The sequence below is a fragment of the Pteropus alecto genome, unplaced genomic scaffold (assembly GCF_000325575.1).
Source record: "Pteropus alecto unplaced genomic scaffold, ASM32557v1 scaffold65, whole genome shotgun sequence".
NCBI lineage: Eukaryota > Metazoa > Chordata > Mammalia > Chiroptera > Pteropodidae > Pteropus > Pteropus alecto.
Window position 1 is genome coordinate 2407504 of NW_006439191.1, and position 26345 is coordinate 2433848.

Here is a 26345-nt window from a genome sequence, read left to right on the forward strand (position 1 = left end):
GGAAAAGGTGAATGACTCCACGTTTTTAGCCTTGAGTGGCTAGTGAAGTACTAGAGAACAGGCTTGATGGACAAGGAAATGGGTTCAGTTTTGGTCATACATTGAATTTAGCCATAGCATTTACCTTTAAAACCTTAACTATTATGACATGTTAAAGTGAACTTTAAAAAATACTGTGCTAGTCAAGTTTATTTTAAATTAAGCCACTCCATTAACAGCTATTGCTTCAATCTCATATTGTGTGGAAAACTTGGAATTAAAAATGATTTTAAATTCATGCATAAGAGAGTGATATGTAAATGAACCTTTTACACTTGCACAAATGAGAAGTGAAGCAATAGCTATCAATGGATTGGTTCCATTAGCATAAGAACTTTGCGAAAAGTTCCATGATGGTAGCTTCAGAGAGAAAGTAAGTTTTTTCCAATTATTTCCATTTTATTTTTCTCATCCAATTGATTGATTTAAAAAGCATTTAGAAGTTCATTTTTTCAAAAGTAAAACATCTTTCTGGATTATGAATGCTATTGTAAATTTATTTTAATATTTCTTCATTGGAGGGGAAATTTGTAGATTTGGTGAATATACAAATACTAATTTCGGTAGACTGTAATGTTATGGTAAAAACAAAGTTCTTATTAAATTAAGTTGATGGAGCAGAACTATACTTTTAATTGGTATGGTGCATACATAATTCATAAACGCACCAAAAAAAAACCAAAAACAAAACTGTTAAAGTCTACCAATTAAAAAAATAGAAACTATAAATTTCTATTTCCAGCCAAGATGTAGTAACAGGGACCGGATTTACTTTTCCTACAACAAATCAATGTTCCCAGCTTTCACTTCAAGAAACTGGAAAAAGAATAGCAAATTAAATCTAAAATAAGAAGATGAAGTAATAAAGGTCACAGTTGAAATTAATGAAACAGAAAAGTGAAAAATAGTAGAGAAAATCAATGAAACCAAAAACTCGTTTCTCAGAGGTCAATAAAACGGATAAACCTCAAGCAAGAGTGATCAGAAAAAAACCGAGCCACAAATGAGCAATAGCAGAATAACATGATGTCACTGCAGTTTCTACAGATATTGAAAGGATAATAAGGGAATACTCTAAACATCTAAACATGTGCCAATAAACTTGACAGCTTAGAGGGAATGTACAAATTCCTTTAAAGACACAAATTACCAAAGCTCACTCAAGAAGAAATAACCAGTATAGCCTTATATTTATTAAATTTAATTGCAATTTGAAATCTTTTCACAGAGAACATTAGCTAAAATGGCTTCACTGGTAAATTCTATTAAATGTTTAAGGAGTAAGTAATGCCAATTCTACACAGACTTTACCAAAAAAATTTTGAGAAAGGAATACTTCCCAATTTATTCTTTGAGGGCCAGCATTATCCTAACACCCAAACCAGATAAAAACATTACAAGAAAAGGAAACTGCAGACCTATATTCATCATCCACATAGATGCAAAAATTCTAAACAATTTTAGCAAATCAAATTCAATGGCATATTAAATGGACAGTATATCATGACTGAATGGAATTTATCCCCGGAACTTAGGGTTGGTTTAACATTCGAGATTCAATATAATTCATCATATTAACAAACCAAACAAAAACCATATGATTATATCAATAGATATGAAAAGCATTGGACAAAATCCAACATCTGTTAAGGATTAGGAAGTGTTAAATTTTACCCTGCTTGCCGGCTAACAAGTTAGCCTGCCACTGTTTCGTAGGTACTGGCAGACAACTTCTTCTTTGGTGATGATGTGCCTGGTCATGGTACACCAGGCAGCAGGAGACTTCCGTTTGCATTGGTTCTCCTGTCCTCCAAGTCAGGGGAGTAGAGATGGGACACAGTTGGATGCTGCACGTACGAGCCAGTGTCATAGCTGAGGAACTCTGAGCATAGGGAGCTCCCAGTTTTATAAAGAGACTAGCCAACCTGCTCAACCTTTGGCTCAGGAGAGGTATTATGGACAGCAGAAACGTCCGCCCCAGAGCGTCTTGTTTACTGTATTATATCCTTGAAAAGATAGTTCAGAACAAATCTGGGAATTCTTCTTAAAAGACCAGCAGAAAGAGGAGAAACCCATTGAGAATCGACTCTCAACAAAATGCATCCTTTCTACACTAAATATTCCTTCAGTCGATCTGAAGGAATCTGATCTGATCTGATCAACAGGGCTGGTACCAAGTCAGTTTAATTCATCTCATGGTGATTTTAAAAAGCCAGGTGGCTTTCTCAAATTTTTGTCCTGACTTTTCCTTTTGGTTTAAGGCCTTAACCCAGGTATGCAGGGTGTGTTGGCGACTGCAGAATCCACTTGGTTCCACTAGGGGGAAAGCTGGCAGAATTCACCTGAAACAGCTCTGGCCCATGAGTTGAGGCAAATATGAATTACTTTTGGGACCAACCTGGTGTTTCCTTAACATGAAGGTTAAGAACTTGAAGACAGTGCTGGAATTAGAACCCAGTTCTCTTCGATCCTTGCTTATTTCCCTTTCAATTATATCATGCATTGTTTGAACTTGAATGTACACAAGGGGATTGATTATTAGACAGTGTATGTAAGGGGATGGATGCTAACAGTTGAGTATGTTTTCCTTCAGTAAAGAGATGTGTATGTGTTTAACATAAGGTTATATAAACAATGTAACCCCTTGAAATTCTGCTTGTGCAAAAGATTTTGGGGCACTTTTATTCAGTGGATTTTTGTTGTTTTGATATAATATGTACGATGTTTTAATGTTTGGTCTTTTTACAGTTGATTTCCACTAGCAGTAACCAGTGTTAATAATCGCATTAGTGTCCCTTTTCAACACTCATAAATATAGGTTCATAAGGTTTTTTTTTTCCCAACTTGTTATATGCAAATATCTAGCAAAATGTCAGGATGTTTCTAGTTCTTCTATTGCAAACAGTGCAGTAACTCTCCTTGTGCATATATATTTAATGCAGAGTAGGTGGGCACTTAATAGGTATTTGATGAGCAGAGCCAATTGAGTCATGGAATGGAATGAATGCCCAGAGTCACATAGTGGGTTGACCCAACTTTTTTTTTTTTTTTAACCATTGGGTTTTGCAAGTGGTCTGTAGACTTCTCTAGTTTCACTTGAAAATAATCTGGAGTATTAGTGCCAGACTTTAGAGTCAGACATGGGTTTTAATTATATTTTTGGTATATGCCACCTGTAGTGAATTTAGGCAAGCCTCTTAACTCCCCTAACCCTCTTCAATATAATACTTGCCTTAGGTATTAGAGAAATCCTTAGAGTGTGCCAGGCACTACATTAAATGTATTTTGTGCATGATAAATTATCTCAGCTATTCCTTGAAACAACTCTCTAAGTATGGGGATCAGAGAGTGTAAATAGTCATACAGCCAGTAAATGGAGGAGCCAGCATTCAAACCCCGGCAGTTTGAAGGCCAAGCTCTTAACCCATTTCCCATTTGCCCTGAGAATACTCGCAGCACTTGTGGCTACAGCATTTACCCCCCAAGATAACTTGTGGATTATAGTCCTAACCTTACCCCTAAAGTTTGCCACACAATATCTAGCTTTTTTTTTTATTATTTTCGTATCACTCTAATTTATTGATAGTCTTTGGAAACAAATAACATCATTTTTATATATAGCATTCTGTTTTTAGTAGTGGTATTTCCATTTACAAAATATAGTCATTCTGGGTTGCTGAAAATGTCAAATTTTAGAAAACGTAGCATTCCTATGTGTGATGTTAACACCGTTCTCGAACAATTGTTAGCTAAAGTTTCATTTGATGAATCCAATTTATGTATGCATTTCTGTTACATTAGGATTAGAGACAAGTTCTGTTTAGAAATAACTAAGAACGGTTTTTATATTTTATTTTCACTTTGAAAACCTGTCAGATTTGCATTACCTTCAAAGAGTGTGTTTATGTAAGGTTAAATTAACACTGGCAGCCAGCTGCACTTTTTTTTTCTAAATGGGAAATGGGTTAAACAGTACACCATTACTATGACATGTGTGGCTAGAGCAGCATTTCTCAGCCTTGGCAATGTTTACATTTTAGGCCAGATATATCTGTTGTCAGGGCGTCCCTTGAATTAGCATCTCTGGCCTCTACTCTGTAGATGTCACTGCCCCCCAGGGTGACAATAGTGACAGAAAAATGTCTCCAGATATTGTAAAATGTTTCCGGGGGTGGGGGTGGGGGGACGGCGCGCAAAAAATCACCCTGGATGAGAACCACTGTCTTAGAGTAAGAACATGTTTTGGGGACTCTGAGGTAGTTGAAAATAAAATAAAATAGAAATTTAGGAAAAGGGTCAGGACTAAATATGTGATATAAAAGTCACGGTTAAGAAGTAGTTATTACCATTAAAAAACAAGTGCGCAGTAAGGAAAAAAAATGGGCTGAGAGCAGAGCTGGGGAAGCTTAGCAGTTGAATGAAAAGAGTGGATTAAAAAAGAGTCAGAGATTGAGAGAAACTGAGAAGGAGCAGTTATGGGGTGGCATTTCAGTGAAAGTAAACTCTTGAAACTTTTTTAAATTATAAAAGCAATATGCTCCCATTGTAAATAATTAGAAAATAGTAAAGGAAGTAATAGGATTTGGCTGTGAACTTTATCAGCTTTACCATTTTAATCTGTCATGTCTTATTGTCCCCAAAAGTGCATTTCTTTTAGTTAAATGGAGAAGGAAAAAAAACGAGTTATATATTTTGTTTTCCGAAGATGTGATTTCTTATTTTAGGTTGCCGAGGAGCCCAAGTAGAAGAAATATGGAGTTTAGAGCCTGAGAATTTTGAAAAATTAAAGTAAGTATAATTTTAGTTGTGGTAAAAATAACGTCTATGCTTAAGCAAACTTTTCTCTGTTTATTTTACTTGGATTATCCTAGACTAAATACACTATATCCTTCAAATCTTTTTTTCAGTCCTGGCGAGATACGTATTATTCTCATTTTATAACTAAGAACCTAGACTTATAGAAAACTGATTTGCAAGAGATTAAAAATAGTCCTTGTAATTCCATATCAACAACATACTGATTGGTTGATTTTTTTACAACATTCACTTATTGATCAATAGGATTAGAACATGGAACACATTTTAACATAAATGACATGAATAAGAGGTCAGTCTACAAAACCATACTTAATAGATACTGTATATTAATAGTAATTTAGAACTTGTCTGTATCTAATCACATTGCTTTGGGGGAGGTTATAGTTCAGATTCAAAATGTAGATGCCAGGAAGAACCTTCCTCTTCCCTATCCTTCTGTGTAGAATGACCTCTCTGAGCCTCTCCTCACCCAGCCTCCATGCCCCCAAGCACTGACCCTGCGTCGTAGGTGGAGGACTAGAGAGGTTTTCACTGGTGGGAGAGTGCTTGAGATGAGGGCAGGAGCAGGCTTTTAGCAGGCAAAATGGGGACTCTTGGGCTATGGCTACTGTTTTTAATAGTGAGAAGGGGATAGTTTACTCCCCCCACCTTTCCCTTCCCCTCAAACACAGCGATCGCTTTAAATAGAATTAGAGATCAGGTCTGGCTGAGTGGTCAGGGGAGGTTAATTGAAATTGCATCATTTGAACTGCCTTTAAAGGATAGGAAAGGTTTCTGTTGCATGGAAGGCGGTTGTGAAAGATACTGGAGGGAGTCCTACCTCGAGCGGTGATTTTATGTTTCGTGGGCAACGGTGTTCCTTTAGGAAAGTGGATGACTTCTTTCTGAACGAGGTGGCAGCATCCATTCATATCATAGTTTGATGATTGTTCACGGACCCAGTAATTATGTGAAGATGGCTCCCTGTAATTCATAATACATACACTTTCAACCATTTACCTGTAAACACCTTAAGGGAACTTTATTCATGTTAGAGTTAACAGCTTCTTCTAGTTTCACTATATTCTTATTTTCTTCTTCTAAGTGAGCTGATATGAGGTAGAAATGAATACTCCACAGACTGAAGAATAAACTTTATAATTCTATTTTAACTGATTCAATTTTAAGTTTTATTAGCCTTGTCTTAGGCAACATTCCAATGACTAGACAGCAGTAAAAATCTTTAAAATTCTTTTGAACTTTCTTCATTTGCATTGTATTTGTTAAGAAGCTGACTAAAATTTAATGTATTGATAGTGTGTTATAAAAGAAGCAAGGTTTGTTATCACTAATTTGTATTTTATTTTGTAGGCCAGTTCATGGGTTAATTTTTCTTTTCAAGTGGCAGCCAGGAGAAGAACCAGCAGGCTCTGTGGTTCAGGACTCCAGACTTGACACGATATTTTTTGCCAAGCAGGTATGGTCGTTGGTATTCTGAAGTCTCGAGAGCAATCTTTTTTGTAAACTGGACTCTCTTCCACCTGTGTCTCTAGTGTAGCAGTCCTCAAACTTTTTTGCTTAGGACTCCTTTACATTCTTAAAATTGCATCAATTTTGAAGTAATAATACTGGCTGTCTTATGCTAATTATACGCTCTAATTAGAGAGATGCCTGTCTATGGATCATTGATTAATAAAATGTTGAGAAAAGAAATTGTTTTCTGGTAATTACAATTTGTGTATAAGTTCCAGGAAGGACAGTTTGGTAATGCTCGTCTGCAAAACATCATTGTCTAGTTACCATTTTACTGGTGAGAAAGCTAACGTCTGATGTACTTGTTTACGATCACGCTGCAGTGATGCTAGGTTTGTCTGACTTCTCCTGTTCAGTCTATCAGCAAAGAATGATTGTGACAGATACTGTGCTAGATGCTTGGGGAATGATAAACAGTCATGATCCCTGTCCTCAAGGTTGCGTAAAGTTTAGTGGAAAAGGGTGGTATTAATCAGTGAAATGTAGAAGCACAGTGGCGATGAGGGCCGCATGGAGCGAAGTGAGAACCATACTGCAAAGTTTGAAAAGTTTCTGAGACTGTCTATACTTCGAATGCCAACTGCAGAGTTTAGGGGCCCCAAACACCACGCTCAGGTTCTGTAATTTGCTAGAAAAACTCAGATTTCACCAAAGCTGTCATAGTTACAGCTCTGGTTTATTACAGTGAAAAAAGATACGTATTAATTTCAGCCCAGGCCAGAGACTCATGAGACAGTCCAGGAAGGCTCCATGCGCAGGGCCTACTTGTCTATTCCCAGTAGGGTCACAAATGGCGCTAACTTTCCTGGCAATAATGTGTGACAACATGTAGAGAGTATTGCCATCCAGGAAATCTCAACCAATTCTTGGTATCCAGAGTTTTTAGTGGCCTTCATCACATATACCTGGTTGGCACCCACGTGGCTGACCTCAGTCTCCAGCTACCCTTGAGGTAGAGCTGATACTGCTGACCCAAAACCCCACCCTAAGTCACACTGTAGACTGTCCATGTGGCCCGAAGCCCCAGGTAAACAAAGACACTCTGTGAGGCCAGGCTTTTCGAGAGCTGAGAGATCACCTTCCAGGAGGCAAGGACAAAGGCCAGATCCCTTTTTGTGCAAGATTAAATTCTTTACTGCACACTTAAAAATGGGACTTGGCCTCTTTAGGGAGATCTGAGAAAGCTTCTGCGAGTGACAATTCAGCTGAAATCTAGAGGTTAAGTAGGTATTAACTGAGGGAAAAAGCTTGAGGATCATCCTAGATTAATTACAGCTTTGTGGCCAAAAAGAATGAGACTAGTAAAACGTACTAAAAGAAGCCGGTGTAAGTAGAGCATAGCAAACAACAGGGCAATGCAGGCGGTGCATGAGATCTGGGGGTAAGTATATTAGGACGAGGCAGTTAGGTATATCTAACAACTGAAATATAATTGACATACAAAAAACTGCACATATTTAATGTATACAATTTGATGAGTTTGAAAGGAGTTTTTTTTTTTTCCTAATTCTTTTTAAGAAATTTGTGAAGATAATGGATTATAGATTTGAAGTCCTTAGATCATAGGAATGTTTGAGAGTATTCTCTGCCATAGTCTCAGCATCTGGCCTAGCATTGGGTACATATTATGTCCTTAATGTGCCATGATTTTGCAAGAATGTGTGAATGAGTATAAATTTTGTCATCTTCTAACTTCTGTCAACCCGTCCCCAGATAGTTTCATGCTAGATAATTTTGGCCACAGGTAAGGAGCACCAAGCCTTAGAAAGTTTTAGTTAACCACCTTTTTGACATCTCCTTTATAAACATTACATTTTTCATCCAAATTTACTAAAGAACTGATTCTGATCAAAATACATATTAAACAAAATCAGCAACAATGTTAATTGGATTTTAGATCCGTTACTTTTTTCTAATTTGTCAATTATAAGATAGTTTTAGTACAAAATACTGTTAGAGAAGAATTATGGAAGTGTGGTGGTGGCATTATATTGCTTGACAATTGGCAGTAAGATGGTGCTCCCTAATGGGGAAAGTAGTCTCATCAAGGAGTTTTCCCAGCAGATCGTAGTTAAAAGATAAGAACCGGTGGACAGTCACTAGTCTCTGGCAGCGTGAAAGTAGAGTATAGGAATTAAAAAGGGAAGATAATTGAAAATTTTGTCTTCTGAAATTTACCAAATCATAAAATCATAAATGAATTCTAGAACCAGACTTTCTGCCACTGACTTAGCTTTGTGCCCTATGGGTAAGTTACTTAACCTTTTAGTGCCTCAGCTTCCAAAAGTGTAAAATGAGCATAATAATATCACTCCTTCATAGGTCGTTGAGAGGATTAAAATAATCAGTATATGTGAAGTGCCTAAAAAAGTACCTGGCATGTAGTACGTGCAATCTCAATGTTTTCTCTTCTCACTACAATGTAAGGTCCACATAATCTATTAAATAGTCAGGTTAGATGACAACACTGTAAAGATTGTATGTGATGGAGTTGAAAAATAAATGTGGACAATTTATACCGTTTTTTAGGAATTCAAATGAGGGTAGAAACTAATATAAGTTGTTGAATAATTTCTCCAAAAGCCACATAGGTGAGTTGGAGCTCGCGCTGGGCGCTGAAATATGGGTTGAGTTCGAATCAGTAGAAATGCTTTGAGGGAAGAGAATAGGAGGGGAGGGAGGGCTATGCTTCATGTCAGGGACGACTGGTCTTGTTACCCTAACTGGGTTGGTTTTACTGATGTTATAAGTTCATTTAACTTATTTGGTTTCCTAGAATCTTCAGCTCCAGAATTGCAGCAAATTCCTGAAACTAGATTAGAATGGAAATTAAACTTGTTTATTATGTTTATGCTAAACTGCATGAAATGAAATCAGAGAACTATTCACTTTGTTTTGGGGGTTATTGTTATCAGTTAAAAGCTTTTTTTTTTAAACAAATTGATGATATCTTTGCTTTTATATTTTGTAGGTAATTAATAACGCTTGTGCTACTCAAGCCATAGTAAGTGTGTTATTGAACTGTACCCATCAAGATGTCCATTTAGGAGAGACTTTATCAGAGTTTAAAGAATTTTCACAAAGTTTTGATGCAGCTGTGAGTACAGTCTTATTCTTCCTAAAATGCCCTATTTGTGATAGTTCTTATTTTAATGGGCTACTTTTAAACATTATTGCAGATGAAAGGTTTGGCACTGAGCAATTCAGATGTGATCCGACAAGTACACAACAGCTTCGCCAGGTAAAGAGACTGTTTCATAAACCTTGTTTCTTTCTTTGCTTGTTTATTTGTCTCTCACTATTTTTTCTTCACTGTAGACAGCAAATGTTTGAATTTGATGCAAAGACGACAGCAAAAGAAGAAGATGCTTTTCACTTTGTCAGTTATGTTCCTGTTAATGGAAGATTGTATGAATTAGACGGATTGAGAGAAGGACCAATTGATTTAGGTAATCCATTTCCCATTCCTGGTATTTCACTTGAGAGAAGGAAAGAAATACTGGGCGTGCACCTCTGTCTTAACCACAGTGCTGCTTAAATTTTGAAGGGAAGGTGACAACAAGGTGGTATAATACCATGAAGGCCTTAAGCTCTTCAGCACTTTATGAAATTAGCAAGTAGGAAGGACGTGTTGACTACAGTAGTTCAAATGGAACCTTTAATTTTTTTGTAAGAGAAAAACATTTTTAACCCATGAATTAAGTTATTTTTTATTTTCCAGTTAACTTAAAAACTACTTCATCTATTGAACTTGTTATTCTTCTCATTTTTAACCTACTGATAAGGAATAGTAAGCATTTCCTATCATGTTACACTAAAATATTTTCATTTGCAATTCGTTCGTTCAAATCACTTAAATTCAGTGTTTAACAATCTATAAAAATATATTTCTTCAAAGTTTCTTTTTGAGTAGTGCACTACTGTGCTTTCCTTTGTGCCAAAGGATAGATTTATCCTGATCCCACCCTGTATCTAACCTCAAGCAAAAATGATTAATGGTTATTGAGGGAGAGGGTACAATTTGTGGTTTTGACATAGTCCTGAAATAATAGGCCCACAGAAGAATTTTAACTCCTTATTTTTTACCTCATTAAATTTTCTTTTTCTCTCTCTTTTTTAAGTCCATTTATAAGTCCAACTAAACTTTTTATGTTGAATCTAATGTGATCTGCTATTCATAAAACTTTATCCTTTTGGATTAAAAAAAGTTAACGTAGTTTCATTTTGTTCGTACTTTTTGACCTTGCCCATGTATAGAATCAGTGGTTTATCTAATGCTGATTTACATATTATCTCACTATTTAAAGATATTTTTCTGTGTCTGTTATAGAAAATGAATAGAATGTTCTTTCAATTCTGTAGAAGTTGATTTTCCCTAGATTGGTGGTTGATCTGATCTCTGTATTTTCTCTGTTGGCTTCTATCCGGTCAGCCATTCATTTATTAGAACCATCAAATATAAAAGAAGTAAAAGATGAAAGGGAACAGCCAGTTTTACTAAACAGCTTGTGGCTATGGTTGAACTTGTGAAAAAGAAGAATAAAACAACTGGGTAAAATTGGTTTTGCATTATGTGTGGATTTTAATTTTTTATTTTATAGTTATGGTGGTGGGGAGGGAGACAGATAAGATTAAATCCTTATTTTGCCACTAACATGGGGGCTGGTTTTTCTTAGCTGTCGGTTTCATCATCTGTAAAATGAAGATAGTTATCCTTATTTCACAGAGTTATGAGTTTTAATGATATAACTCCCTAATTCATTACCTTCATTTGTTCAATACTTATTAAATGATGAAATAATATGGCAATGTGAGTTAGTGATAATGCTCTTTCCCCTTATTGTTACTAAGAAAATAAGAATTGAGGCTGAAAATAGCTATGCTGAAAGGATTTTTACCATGCTGAATTTCCTAAAATATTTATGAAAAGAGATATTTTTGACCAAACTTTTGAAATAATGTTAATGTTGATTTTATTTAAATGCTTTTACATTTCTAGGTGCATGCACTCAAGATGATTGGATCAGCGCTGTGAGGCCAGTCATAGAAAAGAGGATACAAAAGTAAATAAATGCTCAGCTAATCTCGTTGTCATCAGGTTCTGGTTTTTATACATCTTTAAACTTTTATTTCATTTTTATTTTAGCAATGCTTATTGAACATCTACCTTTGACTGTATTATTGTGTTCAGGAAACCTATTTTAGAAATTCTCTAAATTCTACAGAATTTAGATGTTTTGTAGAGTTACTTTGTAGAGTTCTTTTTGAGCATCTATTTTTTTATTAAGCTTTTTGAGATAATTATATATTCACATTCAGTTATAAAAAGAAAACAGAGGTCTCCATCGATCTGTGTCAGTACTAGTTTTGATTACTATAGCTGTAAGTCTTGAAATTAGGTGGATCGATGCATACAACTTTATTCCTTTCCTTCAAAATTGTTTTAGCTATTACGTGGTATACAGTATCTGATGAACACTCTCACAAGATATTGATCTAAAGACAATAATAAGATAACTCAGGTCTAAAAAAATTGTTTTAGCTTATCGTTCTTCTGCCCTCCCATATAAGTTTTAGTATAATCTTGTCTATATCTGTACACATTCTTGTTGGGATTTTGATTGGAATTATGTCGATATTTATATTAATTTGAGGAGAACTGGCATCTTTACTACATTGAGTCTTCCCATCCATGAACCACAGTGTATCTCTCTATTTACTTAGACCTCCCAGAGAATTATAGGGTCATCACAATAGGTTACCTTAATTGTAATGGTGTTATAATTCTTTATCATATTATAAACTTCAACTTTTTTTTTAGGTACAGTGAAGGTGAAATTCGATTTAACTTAATGGCCATTGTGTCTGACAGAAAGATGGTATATGAACAGAAAATAGCAGAGTTGCAGAGGCAGCTTGCCGAGGTTTGTGGCAATGTTTTTATGTTCAAAGTTCTAGCTTCGTTATTCTCTCAGGGAAAGTACTCTTTTTTTCCTCCTTTTTTTTTTTTTTTTTTTTTTTTTTTTTTTTTTTTTTTGTAAAATGTTTTTAATCTGGTGTCCTGAGTGGTGGTTAAGAGAGTACACTCTGGAGTCAGGTTACCCAGACTCAGCTTCTGGCATTGCCACTTAGTGGGTGTATGGATTTGAGTGGGTTTTTTTTGTGCCTCAGTTTCTTCATGTGAAATGAGGATAATAGTGTTTACCTTATAGTGTTGTTGTGAGGCCTAAGTGAGATAACATATGTAAACAACTTTAAAGAATGGCAGATAGTAAATGCTAAATAAGTGTTAACTACCTACTGTAATTTTGTTATGTAATTAAGCAAGTTAGAATATGTTTCTTACAGAATTTATTGAGTACATTTCAATTCACATATACTTTTACTAGTCTTTACTACCGATTACCTTTCTGTAGTAAACATGATTGGAGAAGAGACTTAGTAATAGACAAAAAGACCTTATTTATGTTTCTTTGATCACGTTTTCTTAAGAGTATGTGAAAGCAAATTTATAGCTGAACAAAGTTTATAGCAAAACAGTATATTAAATTATAGATTGTTTTCAAATAAACGTGTTATTGTAGAACAGAAATATGGAAGGCACTTCTCAGGGATTTTTATCCTTTAATATTACAATTAGGCTGGTATTCTGTCACCGTATTAAGAGTAAAATTTGAAAAAAATTGTACTATGTTTATCATTTAAAAATATCGTGAACTTAAGCCTCAATTATTAGGGTGTATTTTTTTGTTTTTTTTTCTTTCTCCTAAGGAGGAACCCATGGATACAGATCAGGGTAATATGTTAAGTGCTATTCAGTCAGAGGTTGCCAAAAATCAGATGCTTATTGAAGAAGAAGTACAGAAATTAAAAAGATATAAGGTATTTTTTTTTATTTGTTCCTTTAATGTTTTAATGTAGAGTGGTATATTTTGACATGAAGATATATTGAATGCTTGATTTTTTTTTTCTGCCATCATTTACTAGTTTTCAGAATAATGAGTTGATTCTGTGGAACCCTACAAATGTTATCTCTGAGGTTTCTTTTTTTTACATTTTTTAAAAGTATTATTATGAACAGATTTTTAACATATTTGGTGCTCCAGTTCACTGCAGTTATTGATGCTCAAATTGTCCAACCTTTGGCCATAAGGAGCCACTTCAAGCTTGTCTCCTGAGTCCTTGACATGACTCTTCACCTCTGGTAGCTTCCTTGCTTTCTAGATGTCAAGATGTTTCAAACCCATCTTGTATAGTTCCTGCTTCAGACTCAGAATCAGCCATTTTTTTAAGAAGTCCAGGTACTTTGGGGGCAGTAATATTTAGGAACCACTGTCTGAGGGCTCAGAGTGCTGAGTGACACTTATCAGTCAGTATTTCTAGGCCTTTTCAGGGCTAAGAAATACATTTCTATTTTTGTTTCATTTTTTAATAGAAAATACAACATGAATTCATATTAATACTCAAACTTAGGCTTAAAGGGCTTTCTACTTGAAATTAAGCATTTGTATCTTTTCTCTTAAGCTGAAAATATTAGTTCCTAACAACAATAACATAACTACTTATTTGCTTTATGCTTCATATATATAGCATTTATATATATAAGTAAATATTTTTATGCTTTATATTATGTGTAGAATGCTCGTATATGTATGTATATGTGTGTGGGTACATGCACACATGTTATATATAGAATGTGTGTATATATACACACGTACATGTAGAATGTTATATGTTACACATAGAATGCATGTATATATGTATTTGTGTATTCATACACACACACAGGCCATATATAAAAGTTCAGAATAACAATACCAGTAGTGTTAGTAACCACCGAAAAGTTTTTTCTTAATTTTTTTCTTAGGATTTATCCCATTTTAGATGAACAACCAAATTACTATGTTTTTAAATTCACTTGAAAAAATTTTCTCATGGTGTGGTTCTATTACTTGGTACACAAGTGAGTTTGTTTTACTTTGCTTTCCAAGTTTTTAGGTTTAAAATTTTTTTGATTTAATTATGTCAAATAATTTAGAGCCAAATATATAAAGCAAGACTATCTTTAATAATGTCTTTCTCCTTCACTTGCAGTCTGTCTGAAAAGCTTTATTCAGAGAGCAAAGAGTGAAAGGAAGTTTGAATTTTGAATGACTTTGGAAATAGTATTTAAGTCATTTGTCATGCATGTCACAGTAGAAAAAGCATTGTTATTTATTTGAAGCTCATTTGAAGGCAAGGAGTGTCCTTTTTTCTTTTTATTGCTCACTACAGTGTCCACACAATGCTTTGCACTATACTTAACAGTCAGCAAATGACTGCGAAATAAAATAAACAGACTTTGAATTAGCAGGATTTCTTTAGATGGAAGTGTTAAGGGCTTGATCCAGAGTATTCCAGGCAGGAAAAAGGGGGGCCAAGTTCTTGGATACAGGAATGTAAGGGATGAAAATCTGAATGTTTATCTGCTACTTTATGTGCTATAAAAATATAACTATCTATCATTTCTGTATTATGCAGGGTTGTTACATAATTAACTAAGTTTTAATATTTGTCTAAAATTAAACACAAACTAGGTTTTCAGAATCTACCTGGTACATTGTTTGAGAATGCTTTGCTTTAAAAATGTAAAATGATTCTCATATTAATATAAAACGAACATCCGTTAAGATTTTATTTAATTTATTATTAATTGAGGGACTCTAGAAGATATCACAGCTAGTTCAAATGAGAAATCAAAGAAGCTCAAATTTATATGAAGTAAAAGAATGTTGAAATGAATTTACAAAAGATGGACACTTTTTATCCGTGGGAGAAGGGAAGTAAATTGAACCTCTGCCAGGTAGTAGCTAATAACTCAGTGGCAGTGAAAGGCTAGAATCATGTAACTTTGGAGGGCGGGCTCTAGACAATGCGTGGTTTTCCATTTAAACAAAGATTGTTTTCCCCTACAGCCTACCCCCTTTGGATCAAAAATAATTCAAAGAAAGATTAGTCTTGATTACAAAATAAAGCTGGTCTCATTAGGCTTGGCCTGCTAATTGCATAGTAAGTAGCAAGGGTACTAATCAATCATGTGGGCCTTCTTAAATTTGCTTTCATAAGTCATTTAAGTTTTTATGAATAATGTTAGACTTCTAAAAGCCTGTTATTTGTTAAGCCAAGAGTAGAAGGTGACACCCAAGAAACTCTCTACATGTTTTTTTTTATTGTATTAGTCTTTATTCTCAGTGGGAACGGAATATCATTATTTCAAGTATTTTTTCTTTGAGAATGGATGGTTTTCTCCCATTTCTATTTTGAGTTGGATGCAAAATTAAAATGTCAGAAACTTAGTGGAAAATGTAAAGTTTGTGCGGTTTTATATTTGTTTTGTTTTCAGATTGAAAATATCAGAAGGAAGCATAATTACCTGCCCTTCATTATGGAATTATTAAAGACTTTGGCAGAGCATCAGCAGTTAATACCACTTGTAGAAAAGGTAAGGATTTTAGTTGTGATTCGTTAGATTCAGATTGCCGTCAGACAAACTTTTTTTTTTTTTTTTGGCTTGATTAGAAGTAAAATTTATTGAAACTTTTTTTATTTTATTTCTGAAAGTGACCATCACTAAATACTCTTTACCTATGGTTTTATATTCTAGATGAGCATGAGTTCAACCTGATATTGTAAAATGAAAATAAGGGATTGTCCCATCGCTTTAGCCTTCAAGAACCCTTAGTGTCACAACTCAGGTTGTGCTATATTAGAATAAAATTTAAAACTTTTTCTTTTCTTTAAAAACAAATTTTAATGTTAATTGAGATTTTTTTTTCTTATTTAACAAAATTTTGAGTTATCATAGAATTTAGCACTAAATGGACATTGAAGGGGGGAAAAAATGTAGCCAAGAGTAAGAAATAGGTGTTTCTATTCCTAAGCTAGTATTCTTTCCACTGAGGGGGTATTAGCATAGGTTAGTGAAAAAGTCTAAGATATTTTTCCTTTAATATGAAGCACTTAAGTAAAATATTTGTTGAATCAATAAAATGCAGTTAGATTGTTTTTATATTTATACTGTAAATCAGTGTTTTCTGAAAGTGACCATCACTAAGTACTCTTTAAAATATATGTTACCTAGCCCTTCCCCAAATATTCTGATATAGGGAGAGGAATCTTTAATAAGCACCACCCCCACCCCACACACACACATGATTCTAATGCGGCTGGTCTCTTACCACATTTTGAGAAACACTGAGAGGGTACTACTAGGCAAATAAAATTTTGGACCATTAACTTAAAGACCAGAGTACATGGTAGGTACACTTTTCTTATTAAAATTTATGAAGATACAATTCAACCCAGCTGTTTTATATTATCATAAATTCTAAATAATATGAGATGTGAGTTAAGGTTTTGTGTATACATACCTTATTACCCAGGTCTTGAAACATGTGCTGCGACTTGTAGTATTAAATATACAAAAATTATTGCACAATACTGATACATCTTTTCTGTGTAGGTTTTTCTATTCATGTATCTCAGGGTATTACAATTACAAAAGTCCATGATAGGAAACTTATTTTTAAAGTTTTAGATTAATAGGGTCCTGTGATCCTCAGACATGCTCAGTTAACAGTACCTAGCTATTGTGTTCTTTGTATAAAACACTAGGAAATATTTCTACACTAAAATATTAAAATTGTAATGTAGACTATTGTGCCAAATCATATGATATATCAGATTTTATGTAAACATAAATACTATTAGGGACCAGACAAATGTCATCAGAGAAATTTTAAATGTATATATTTTGCTTTAAAATTGCTGTAAATTTTTTTGTGCAAATTAGGAAAAGAGCAATTCTTATTTGATTGTAATAACAGTGCATCCCCAGATTGTTAAAAACAAAGCACAGAGAACAGCTTTTCAGCTTTTGTATTAGAACTATAAATCCTTGGTTCCCATTGTCTTGGACACAGGGTGGCAGTATATGACTGCCTCGTGTGAGTGGGACACAAACCCAGTCTGTTCCTGTGTTGCGTTGGTTTTATCGACGGGGTGGTTACTCTCCATTTCTCCAAATTGCCTACTTCTCCAAAGTGTTCCTTGATTATTAATATTGCATATACAATAGTGAGATACCTTTATTTCTCATATATATGCAATAATCGTAATCTCCCTAGATTATGAAGGAAGTTCTGATTGATTAATTAAAATTTTTGAAACATTTTATTATTCATCATTTACCTAGCTGCAGCTTTATTCCAGGCACTCTGTTAGAGTCTGTGGCTATACACACGAATAAGACACATCTTTTCTCTTAAGCAACTCATGATGTAGTTGGGGGAAAAAAATTATGGTACTGTGATATTATGTTAAACTCATTAAACTATTATGTCAAACTCATTTACTTAAATATGCAGAAACTAATGGAGAATTTTTTTTTTAACTCAATTTGAATGAGAAGTGGGCACATATGTAAATATACTGTTTTAAAATATGAATGAGTATGACTTTGGAATGAATAATTACATATTTTAAAGTAATAACACATTTCAACTTCAGATAAGAGCTACAAACCATACATCATTTTTCCTTACAGTTGGCAAAGTGTGACTATATAATTGTCCAGGAGTAGTCTGTTTCAAGTCTCATAGTATTAAGGATGATCCTCTAGAAATCTTATAAACAATGCATTTCAAACCTTTTAGCTTACAAATGCCCTCTTACATTTTATTTTAATATGATCTAAAATAAACTTTTAAGATTTTATAGCATACTATCTTTCATTTCTAGGCAAAAGAAAAACAGAATGCAAAGAAAGCACAGGAAACCAAATAAAGAAGCTGCTTTGGGATGTGTTCACATTTCTGCTTCTGCACCTATTTTCATGGAAACATTAAGTATAAAGAACTTTGAGCAACACCCTAAGTGACTCAGTGCACGTTTGGCAGTAGTACCAGTCTGTCTTGTCTTTAATGCATGGATTCATAAACTTTTTCCCTACCTGCATCATGTGCATGTAGTGCATCTTAAATAAAAGCGATATGAAGAGTGCTTTCCCAAATTCCATTATTCGACAATGGATCTGAGAACTTCGGTTGGTTCTCTGGGTGTACAACTACCGTAATGAACCTAGAAAATGCACAAATGATATTCTCTATAATTGTTATAATTAATCTTTCGATCTTTTAGCTCAGTTAAATGTTTAAAATTTATAAATGTCAGATCTTGATTAAACTGGATCTCTTGTTCTCATTAATGGAAAAAAAAAATCAGTATTTCTGTCTTTGATATCTAAATATTTTGAGGATTTAAAAACTGAATTTTATCTCTTTTACCAATTACTTGAAAAAAATATGATTTTACTGCAGATCATTTGAAAAGGACAAAAGTACAGTTTCTAGTGATTTTCATTGCTGCCAGTCGAAAAAGTAATAAACATCTCAATTTTATTTTCGCAAACTTTCTTTAAGTGTTTGAGATTATTTATTTATGTATTGTAGAATTGTTTCAGGAAGGTGTGAATATCACTTTCAAAGCAAAATTTCAGGTTAAGAACAAATTATAGATCTTAAAGATTTTAGGTGTTATTCTCAGTTTGGCAACATTTTTTCAAGCTGTTAAATTGTATCTTTATAAAAAATTCAGGGTATCTGCTTTTTCAAAAAAAGACGGTGGTGGGTCTCTTACATGCCAGTTCAAACAAAATTCGTAAAGATCATAATTTCTAAGAGTCATGTACAGTTTGCTTACAATGGAGTTTTTTTTTCCGCATTGCTTTTGGGAATTACTTTGGTTTTTTTATTTTATAAAAATAATATTGTATTCTTGCTTCTTATCTTTCCCAAGTTTAAAAGAAATTTTATAAAATTTCTTTTTATAAAGGAAATAATCTTTTTTTTTAAGGCACATTTCTGAAATTGATACATAACTTTTTAACATTTTATTATGGAAAAGTTTAACCATGTGGGGAGACTGTACCCATCTTTTACCCTCAAACACATGAATTTTTTTTTTCTAATTTAAAGACATTCTTTATTGGGTAGTAACTTTCAACAAAATAAACATATTATTCTAAGTTAATTTACACATTTAATGCAACCCATTAAAACACTCACAATTAAAAACCCCTTTATTATGAAATAATTTTAGATTCTAGGAAGTTGAAAAATAGTACAGAGAGGTTGAGTGTACCCTTAACCCAGTTACCTTCAGTATTACAATTTACATAACATCAAAACCAGGAAAGTGATGCTGACACAGTGCTCGTGTGTGTCTCAGTGCCATTTTGTCACGGTGTAGATCTGTATAACCACCACTCCAGTCAAAATAAAAACTATTCCTTCACCACAAAGATCTCTCTCTCGCTTCTCCCTCACACTTGCAGTCATTCCCTTCCCCAACCATCCTTAATGGATCACAGACCTAAATGTCATAACTAAAGTATACAGCTTTTTCAGAAAAATATAGGCGAATATCTTTGTGAGTTGATGATAGCCAGAGGTTTCTTAGGTCACAGAAGGCCATAACCATAAAAGATCCAAAACTAGTGTTCATCAAAATTAAAAAACTTGACACGACAAGACACTTTAAACAAGAGTAACTTCTATTCTATGACATTTAAAAAGAGCTTTATAAAACAAGTGTGTTAAGACATATAAGGAATTTTATCAATCTGGTTTCAATAAAATTCCTTGATAGACATTTTCATAGCTTAACAATGGTTTACTTTATCTGCTTCTTTAATGATTGCAAATGCATTGTGACCCTTCATGATAATTTATTCCAGTGAATAAAGAAGTATGTCCTTCTCTGGGTCCTAAGTCATGATGCCAGTGGGTAGTGAAAATGGGGGAATAAAGGGCAATCTAGAAATATATATGTTAGTTATGTGGAAAGTTAAAAAAAAAAAAATCTGCTTTGCTTATTTTACTTTTACCCTTTTCTGAATTCTCATTTACTGGTTGGGGCATTAAATGGAAGGTGAAGACCCTTCCATTCTGTTTTATGCCTTTTAAAACAGCCGATTCTAAGGATATACTTCTGTTAGTATAAACAAAGCAAGCTTGCCAACGGCTGTGGCGCTGGCTAGTCTCACCTCATATGTTTAGTTCCCAAGACAGCTGCCCTGTTCCAGCACAAAGCAGTCAGCTTGACTGTGCCACTAGAATAGACAAATATTTGTTCTCAGATCATGAACTATGGGAACTCACTCCCTTATTTAGACCATGATGCATACTTCTGGGTGTGCTATGGCGTTAGACACAGACGAATATCTGTAGTTAATCCTCTTAGTTGCCTAAAACATTTCAAGATACATTCAGAAATTTTTTTTTCTGTAGGAGGAGATTTTTTTTCTTTTGTTTGAGGAAGAAATGACATAAGATTTTCCCTTAGAAAATTTAAAGAACGGTAAGCAAAAATAAAATTTAAATCACCATATATCTACATTAACATTTTCATATGTTCAGTGATCCTTTTTCTCATGTTTATACACATTTTTGTTCGTAATTCTTGCATTCTCTCCCTACATTCTAAAATAGATTTATGTAGCATAAATTATTTTTAAAGTTGATGACATGCAATTTAACATTTTTATATCATTGACGTCTTATAGAAAACAAACCACCCTAGCTATTTCAAGAATGGGGGTTAACATTGGAAGTTTCGAAACTACTTAGTTCCTTACAAAGTCATTGTGAAGTGTGGAGGAGTGAGCTCAAGTTTGGGTCTCCAGCAATGACTCCCAGAGAAACTGCTACTTCTGCAATTTTAAGGGAGCTCGCTGTTGGAATTACTGATGTTAGAACGAGCTGTAATTGTGTTCAGGGAATGAAGAACCTGCCACAACTCTGTTGGCACCTGGTGATTCTATACCTGAATGTAGAAAAGTTCCACCTCTCCATGGCTAGGCATGGCACTCAGAAAAGCTACGCTTCTGCCTTGCTTTTGACTTTCACACCTTATAGTAGTTTTTCTGCAGAAGAATCTGGGAAATTCGTTTCTAGCTTTCTAGTCTCTGCAGCAGAGGGAAGGCATTCTAGGAGGAGGATATTGGAATGGATGCTGAGTGCAAATATACTCAATCACACATTATACACTTCTTCACTAAAACACATTTTTTCCCCCTTTTTACCTAAGTACTACATGTTTATTTTAGGGAAATGAGCAAATACAGAGAAAAAATTTTTACAATATGGCTGGCTCGTGGACCAGTGGTAGAAGTCTTTGAAAAGCAATTTGGTGATTCTCAAAATTTAAATGGCACATATACTTCATAACAATTGCACTTCCAAAAGCCATATTACAGAAACATTCACACAACTATATAAATACATGTATACAAGAAAATTCATCAACATATTAATTGTAATAGCACATAATAGGCAACTTAAAAGCACAGCAATAGGGAATGAGCAAATAAGTCACAGTATGTTGGAATACGATGTAATCGCTGGGAAGAGTGAGATGAATTTCTACATACTAATGTGGAAGGATGTCCATAATATATTTTCGAGGAAAATGAAAGTTGCATTATAGTATGTAGTATGAATCTATATTCTGAAGAAAAATCTTGTATGTCTATATATAATATAAAAATATTTGAAAGTATCACACCAAATTCTTAACAGCTACTAGTCAGAGGCTTAGAAGTGGAAAGTTGAAGTGGGAAATTTTTCATGTTAAATTTGTAGGTTTCTGAAGTGATTTAATTTTTTTCCTGCCAAGATATATATTTTATATATATATATTTTAAATATATATATTTTATATGTAAACAATAAGTAAATCATATCAATAAATTAGCCAGTTATTCTTATAACGAAGTATTGGTAGGATTTCTTTCCATAAGATGCAGCTGAATAAGGACAAAGCATAAATGAATGCCCTTTATACATGTGTATATGAATATATATATACACATATATTTATAACATTTGGATAATATTTATTGTATAATCTAAGGCATACCTATAATGCTTTCCTAGCAATAATAATACTGCTGATTACGGGGTACTCCCCACTAGTGGCCATTCTAGCCTTTTAAATATTTTATGTTACTTTCTACCTCCTAGTTAATTTTTTCCTCTGAATCAAACCATCTATAACCTGCGTACTCAGAGTGTGGCCCTTAGAGACCAGCACCATCAGTATCACCTGGAAGCTTGTTAGAAATGCAGAACCTTCTTGCCCCAGATCTTTAGAATCAGAATCTGCATTTTAAGAGGATGCCCAGTTGATTGCTAGGCATACGAAAATTTAACAAGCACAACAACCTCGTGTTATTTTACTATTCAGGGAAATGATGTTTTCACAATCAGTGGGCATGGCGCTTTATTTTCTGCACGTAGGAAATTAGTTTTAGGATTTTTACAGTTTGGATAGGAAAATGCAAAAGTACAATCTGTGAGAAAATTTATTAGGAATAAAATGTAAAACCATTCTCGATGTGCCAGGTACCCTCCTAAGTATTTTTGTTAACTCTAAGCCTCACAAGATGTGAAGTAGATCCTGTTATCCCCATTTTTCAGATGTGGACCCTAAAGCATTAAGAAAGTTACCGGCTCAATTTCACACAACTAGTAAGTGGTAGACCTGGGATTCAGACACAAGCTAACCGGCTCCTGAATTCATTCATTCATTCCTTCTTGCTTCCATTCACTCCCTTCTCTCTCTCTTACTCTCTCCTCCTCTTCCTCCCTCCCTCCTTCCCTCTTCACCTCCCCGATTCTTAAAGGTGAAAGTTGCCCATTATGAACAGAATCATACAGTGGAGGTGGTCATGTGAGAAAGCAATCTATCTCTGGATTTATTAGAACTTTGATTAGGACATTGATAAACTTTCTCCAGCTTATTAAAGAATGCACAGACTAACTGGTAGCCATGAGCTCTGGGACCAGTGCCTCTCCGTGGGCTGGTAATTACAATGTTTGCAATGAGAAATTAACAGACTCTCCTACTTGGGCCTCCCAGGCTGTGTGTCTCCTAATGAGGTTACCGAGGTCCAAGATTTGCCCTTTCAGCTTATGATTTCAGGCATTGAGAGTACACTCATTAAAAGTGATAAGGATATTGGTTAATTGAGACAACTTAATAAAACTTGCAGGAGACTAACGTACGCCAGAAAGATAACTTATTAATTTACTTCGCAATTATAACTGCCAAGCAGAACAGACATTCCTAGCAGCCTACATTCTCTCCTTGGTAGATCAATTTACCAAGGAAACCAAATTAAGACCAGAAGGTTGGCTGACTATAGGACTGGTCCGAAGGAAATTGTTTTTTAGAGATTGCTGGCTGTAATAGCCTGTGGCATGTTTTGTAATACTAGACACCAACTGCAACCAAGTCTGCCTGTACATTACACACCAACTTGATCAAAAAGGTTAACTGCCTCCTTTTTCTACATATTGCTGGAGACACAATAAGAAAATTTTAAACAATTATCACTTTGACATCTTTTCACTTCCCTTCTAATTTCAACACATTTTCAAATACTCAAGTTTACCATTATTTGGTTTCAATTTTATTCTAATCTGGCTTCTTAATGACATGTGGAGAGGCTCTTTAATTTTTTAATCTGTTTCCGGATAAAGAGACTATTTCCTATAATTTGCGTCACATCTATGTATGAGGAATCACCGTTTCTATTCTAATATCACCACTATGTCCTTTCCTAATATTACATGCCTGAAACAGTCTACATCTAATATGCACATTTGGAATGCCCTGGCTGCTTATTGTGGTGTGGAAAGTTTTTCTCTTGGAGCACATAGGATTGTCATTGGAACAGTTGTATTGCTAACACAATGAGCACCTTGGGTGACACAGTTGCTCATTCAGATTTCATGCCAAAATTGACTCGAATTACCATTTGCAATCAAAAACAGCAGTGACTCAGTGAAAGTAGCCTCGTTCTATCTTCCACGAGCAGCTTGGTCACTCTACCATTCTAAGATCGATACTTTCTTGCCGACTTCCTTGAAGTTGGTGAACACCACCTCACAGTGAAAATGCCGAGCTTTCTGCACACTATTTTATTTTCAAATTGTTATCCCGTCGTGCAGTGTGTTGGAAAGCAGACTACTGGAAGTGGATTCAGGAGACCCGGGATTCTAGTCCGGCCGTGCCATTACCCACTGTGTGATGTTGGCCTGTATTCTACTATCTGCTGAAATGTACTTTGTCCTTTGTTAAAAGTTTCAAGTAGCACTTACAGAGCAAACAGATGGCTTCCACATCTGTTTATGTGACTAACCCTTAAAAAATGTTGCTGTTAAAACTACAGTGTATTAGACACACACACTTCTGGCCCTCTCTTGCTGCCTCATAGTTGAGTCTAAACATAAGAAATCAGCCTTATAAAACGTTTTTTTCTCTTTTTAAAAACACGTGATGTTTAGAGAAAGTATGGTTACATTTCCTAAGCTTTTATCCCCATATTTTGGAACTCCATTTCCTCCATTGACAACCTTTTACATTTATAAATCGAATTTATGTTATTACATTGCCCCAGTCCTTTTGCTAATTTTAATCTCTAAGGTGCTATAAGAGTATGAACTAGTATGAACTATGTGTGTACTGACACAGCATCTCCAACTTGACATGTAGTCAATCTTTGTAGCTTCTTTTTAAATGTATTCACAAAAAGGAGAATCAACCCTATTCTGATACATCTTTAAATTTAAATGTAGATCCCAGTTCTGGAGACTTGTGATAGAATTACCATTTAAAAATTTTTGAATGACATATTTTATCATCAGTAAGTCAGGATAGAGACCCTATTATAAACACCACATGGCAGTATTTTAATAGAAGAGACACAATTAGAGTTAGGTTTGAGCATCGGCTTGTTCATTCATTCATTCACTCATTCATTCAATCAAAAGGTATTTATTATGCACCTACGCTGAGTCAGGCTCAATGCTGTGTTGGGGACACATGGATGAAAAGACATGGCCTTGCTCTGTGGTTTGGCATTGGGTTTTAACCTTGTGGGATTATGATATTCCCTGGCCTTAATTTATCTAAGGAGCAGGAAGAAGATGATGATAAATAACTGTTACCAGTGCATTAGACAAAACAGCCTAAAATAAGTCTAGTTTGCCCCATATGTAGTAATAATGTTTATGTACTTTAAACAAATAGTTAAGAGACTTGACTTCTGTTTGAGACTTACTGTTTTGTTTTGTGGTCACTGTGTTCCCGTCAACTTCCGTCTTTTTCTAGATTTAGTAACAGCTTTTTTTTTTGAGAGAGAGGAAACAAGGGGAGAAAAGCAAAAAGAGATATTGGTTGTTTTTTTAGTTTAGGTTCAAGATAGATTAGTAGCAATTGCAACTTTTAAATTCTGTCAGCATTTGGGGCTAGTAAGGTTTTTCCCAGGATCTGGGAATTAGGGAAATAAGATTGCTCTGAAAGTTAAAACATCAGGTCAACACATAACAGAGTACAACTGTTGGAAGTCCCTAGAATGAGGCAGATTGTGTCCAGGCCTCTTGAATGTGACTATGACCATAAGGTCACCACCTTAATGCTTACAGAGCCAGGTAGTTAATAGAAAGCAGTGAAGCTGACCAGGTATGAGGATACTTACTAAACATGCAATGACAGTTTTCACATCCCCAAATATATGAGACTTTCTCCATTTTTCTTGACATATTGTCCAATTTTCTATTTTTATTCATCTGAGAGATAGAACAACATATATTTTGTTTTTCTCTCAACTTTAAGAGTACTGCACGTGACTGTAGACTTCATAAACACTGGACACTTAGGCGAGACTAAATTTCTAAAACAACGCGAGATTAAATCAAGCACAAGAGAAAACAATGCAATCAAAAGATGAGATGTATGAGGCCGCTGCTGGTGTAACACGGCATAGCATTCTATAGCAAACTCTGGTAAGTAGAAAGAGTACATTCTAAAATAACGATAAAAAGTATAATGTGGTAAATACATAACACAGACGTTTATTATCATGATAGGGC

At 34.5% G+C, this 26345-nt stretch overlaps 1 protein-coding gene across 2 annotated transcripts in view; it reads left to right on the forward strand.

Moving 5' to 3' along the window:
• Positions 1-18821, forward strand: part of UCHL5 (ubiquitin C-terminal hydrolase L5) — a 20515-nt gene extending 1694 nt beyond the window's left edge. The window contains exons 2-11 of one of the 2 annotated variants that reach the window (XM_006916215.3): positions 4764-4827; positions 6208-6313; positions 9341-9466; positions 9549-9610; positions 9688-9818; positions 11369-11432; positions 12191-12293; positions 13144-13251; positions 15752-15850; positions 18148-18821. In XM_006916215.3, the coding sequence (XP_006916277.1) occupies positions 4764-4827; positions 6208-6313; positions 9341-9466; positions 9549-9610; positions 9688-9818; positions 11369-11432; positions 12191-12293; positions 13144-13251; positions 15752-15850; positions 18148-18192 (908 nt within the window). In that variant the 3' untranslated portion in view covers positions 18193-18821. Of the gene's footprint in view, positions 1-4763; positions 4828-6207; positions 6314-9340; positions 9467-9548; positions 9611-9687; positions 9819-11368; positions 11433-12190; positions 12294-13140; positions 13252-15751; positions 15851-18147 lie in introns of both variants that reach the window. The other variant, XM_006916214.3, reaches the window with a different exon arrangement.
• Positions 18822-26345: the final 7524 nt, after the last annotated feature.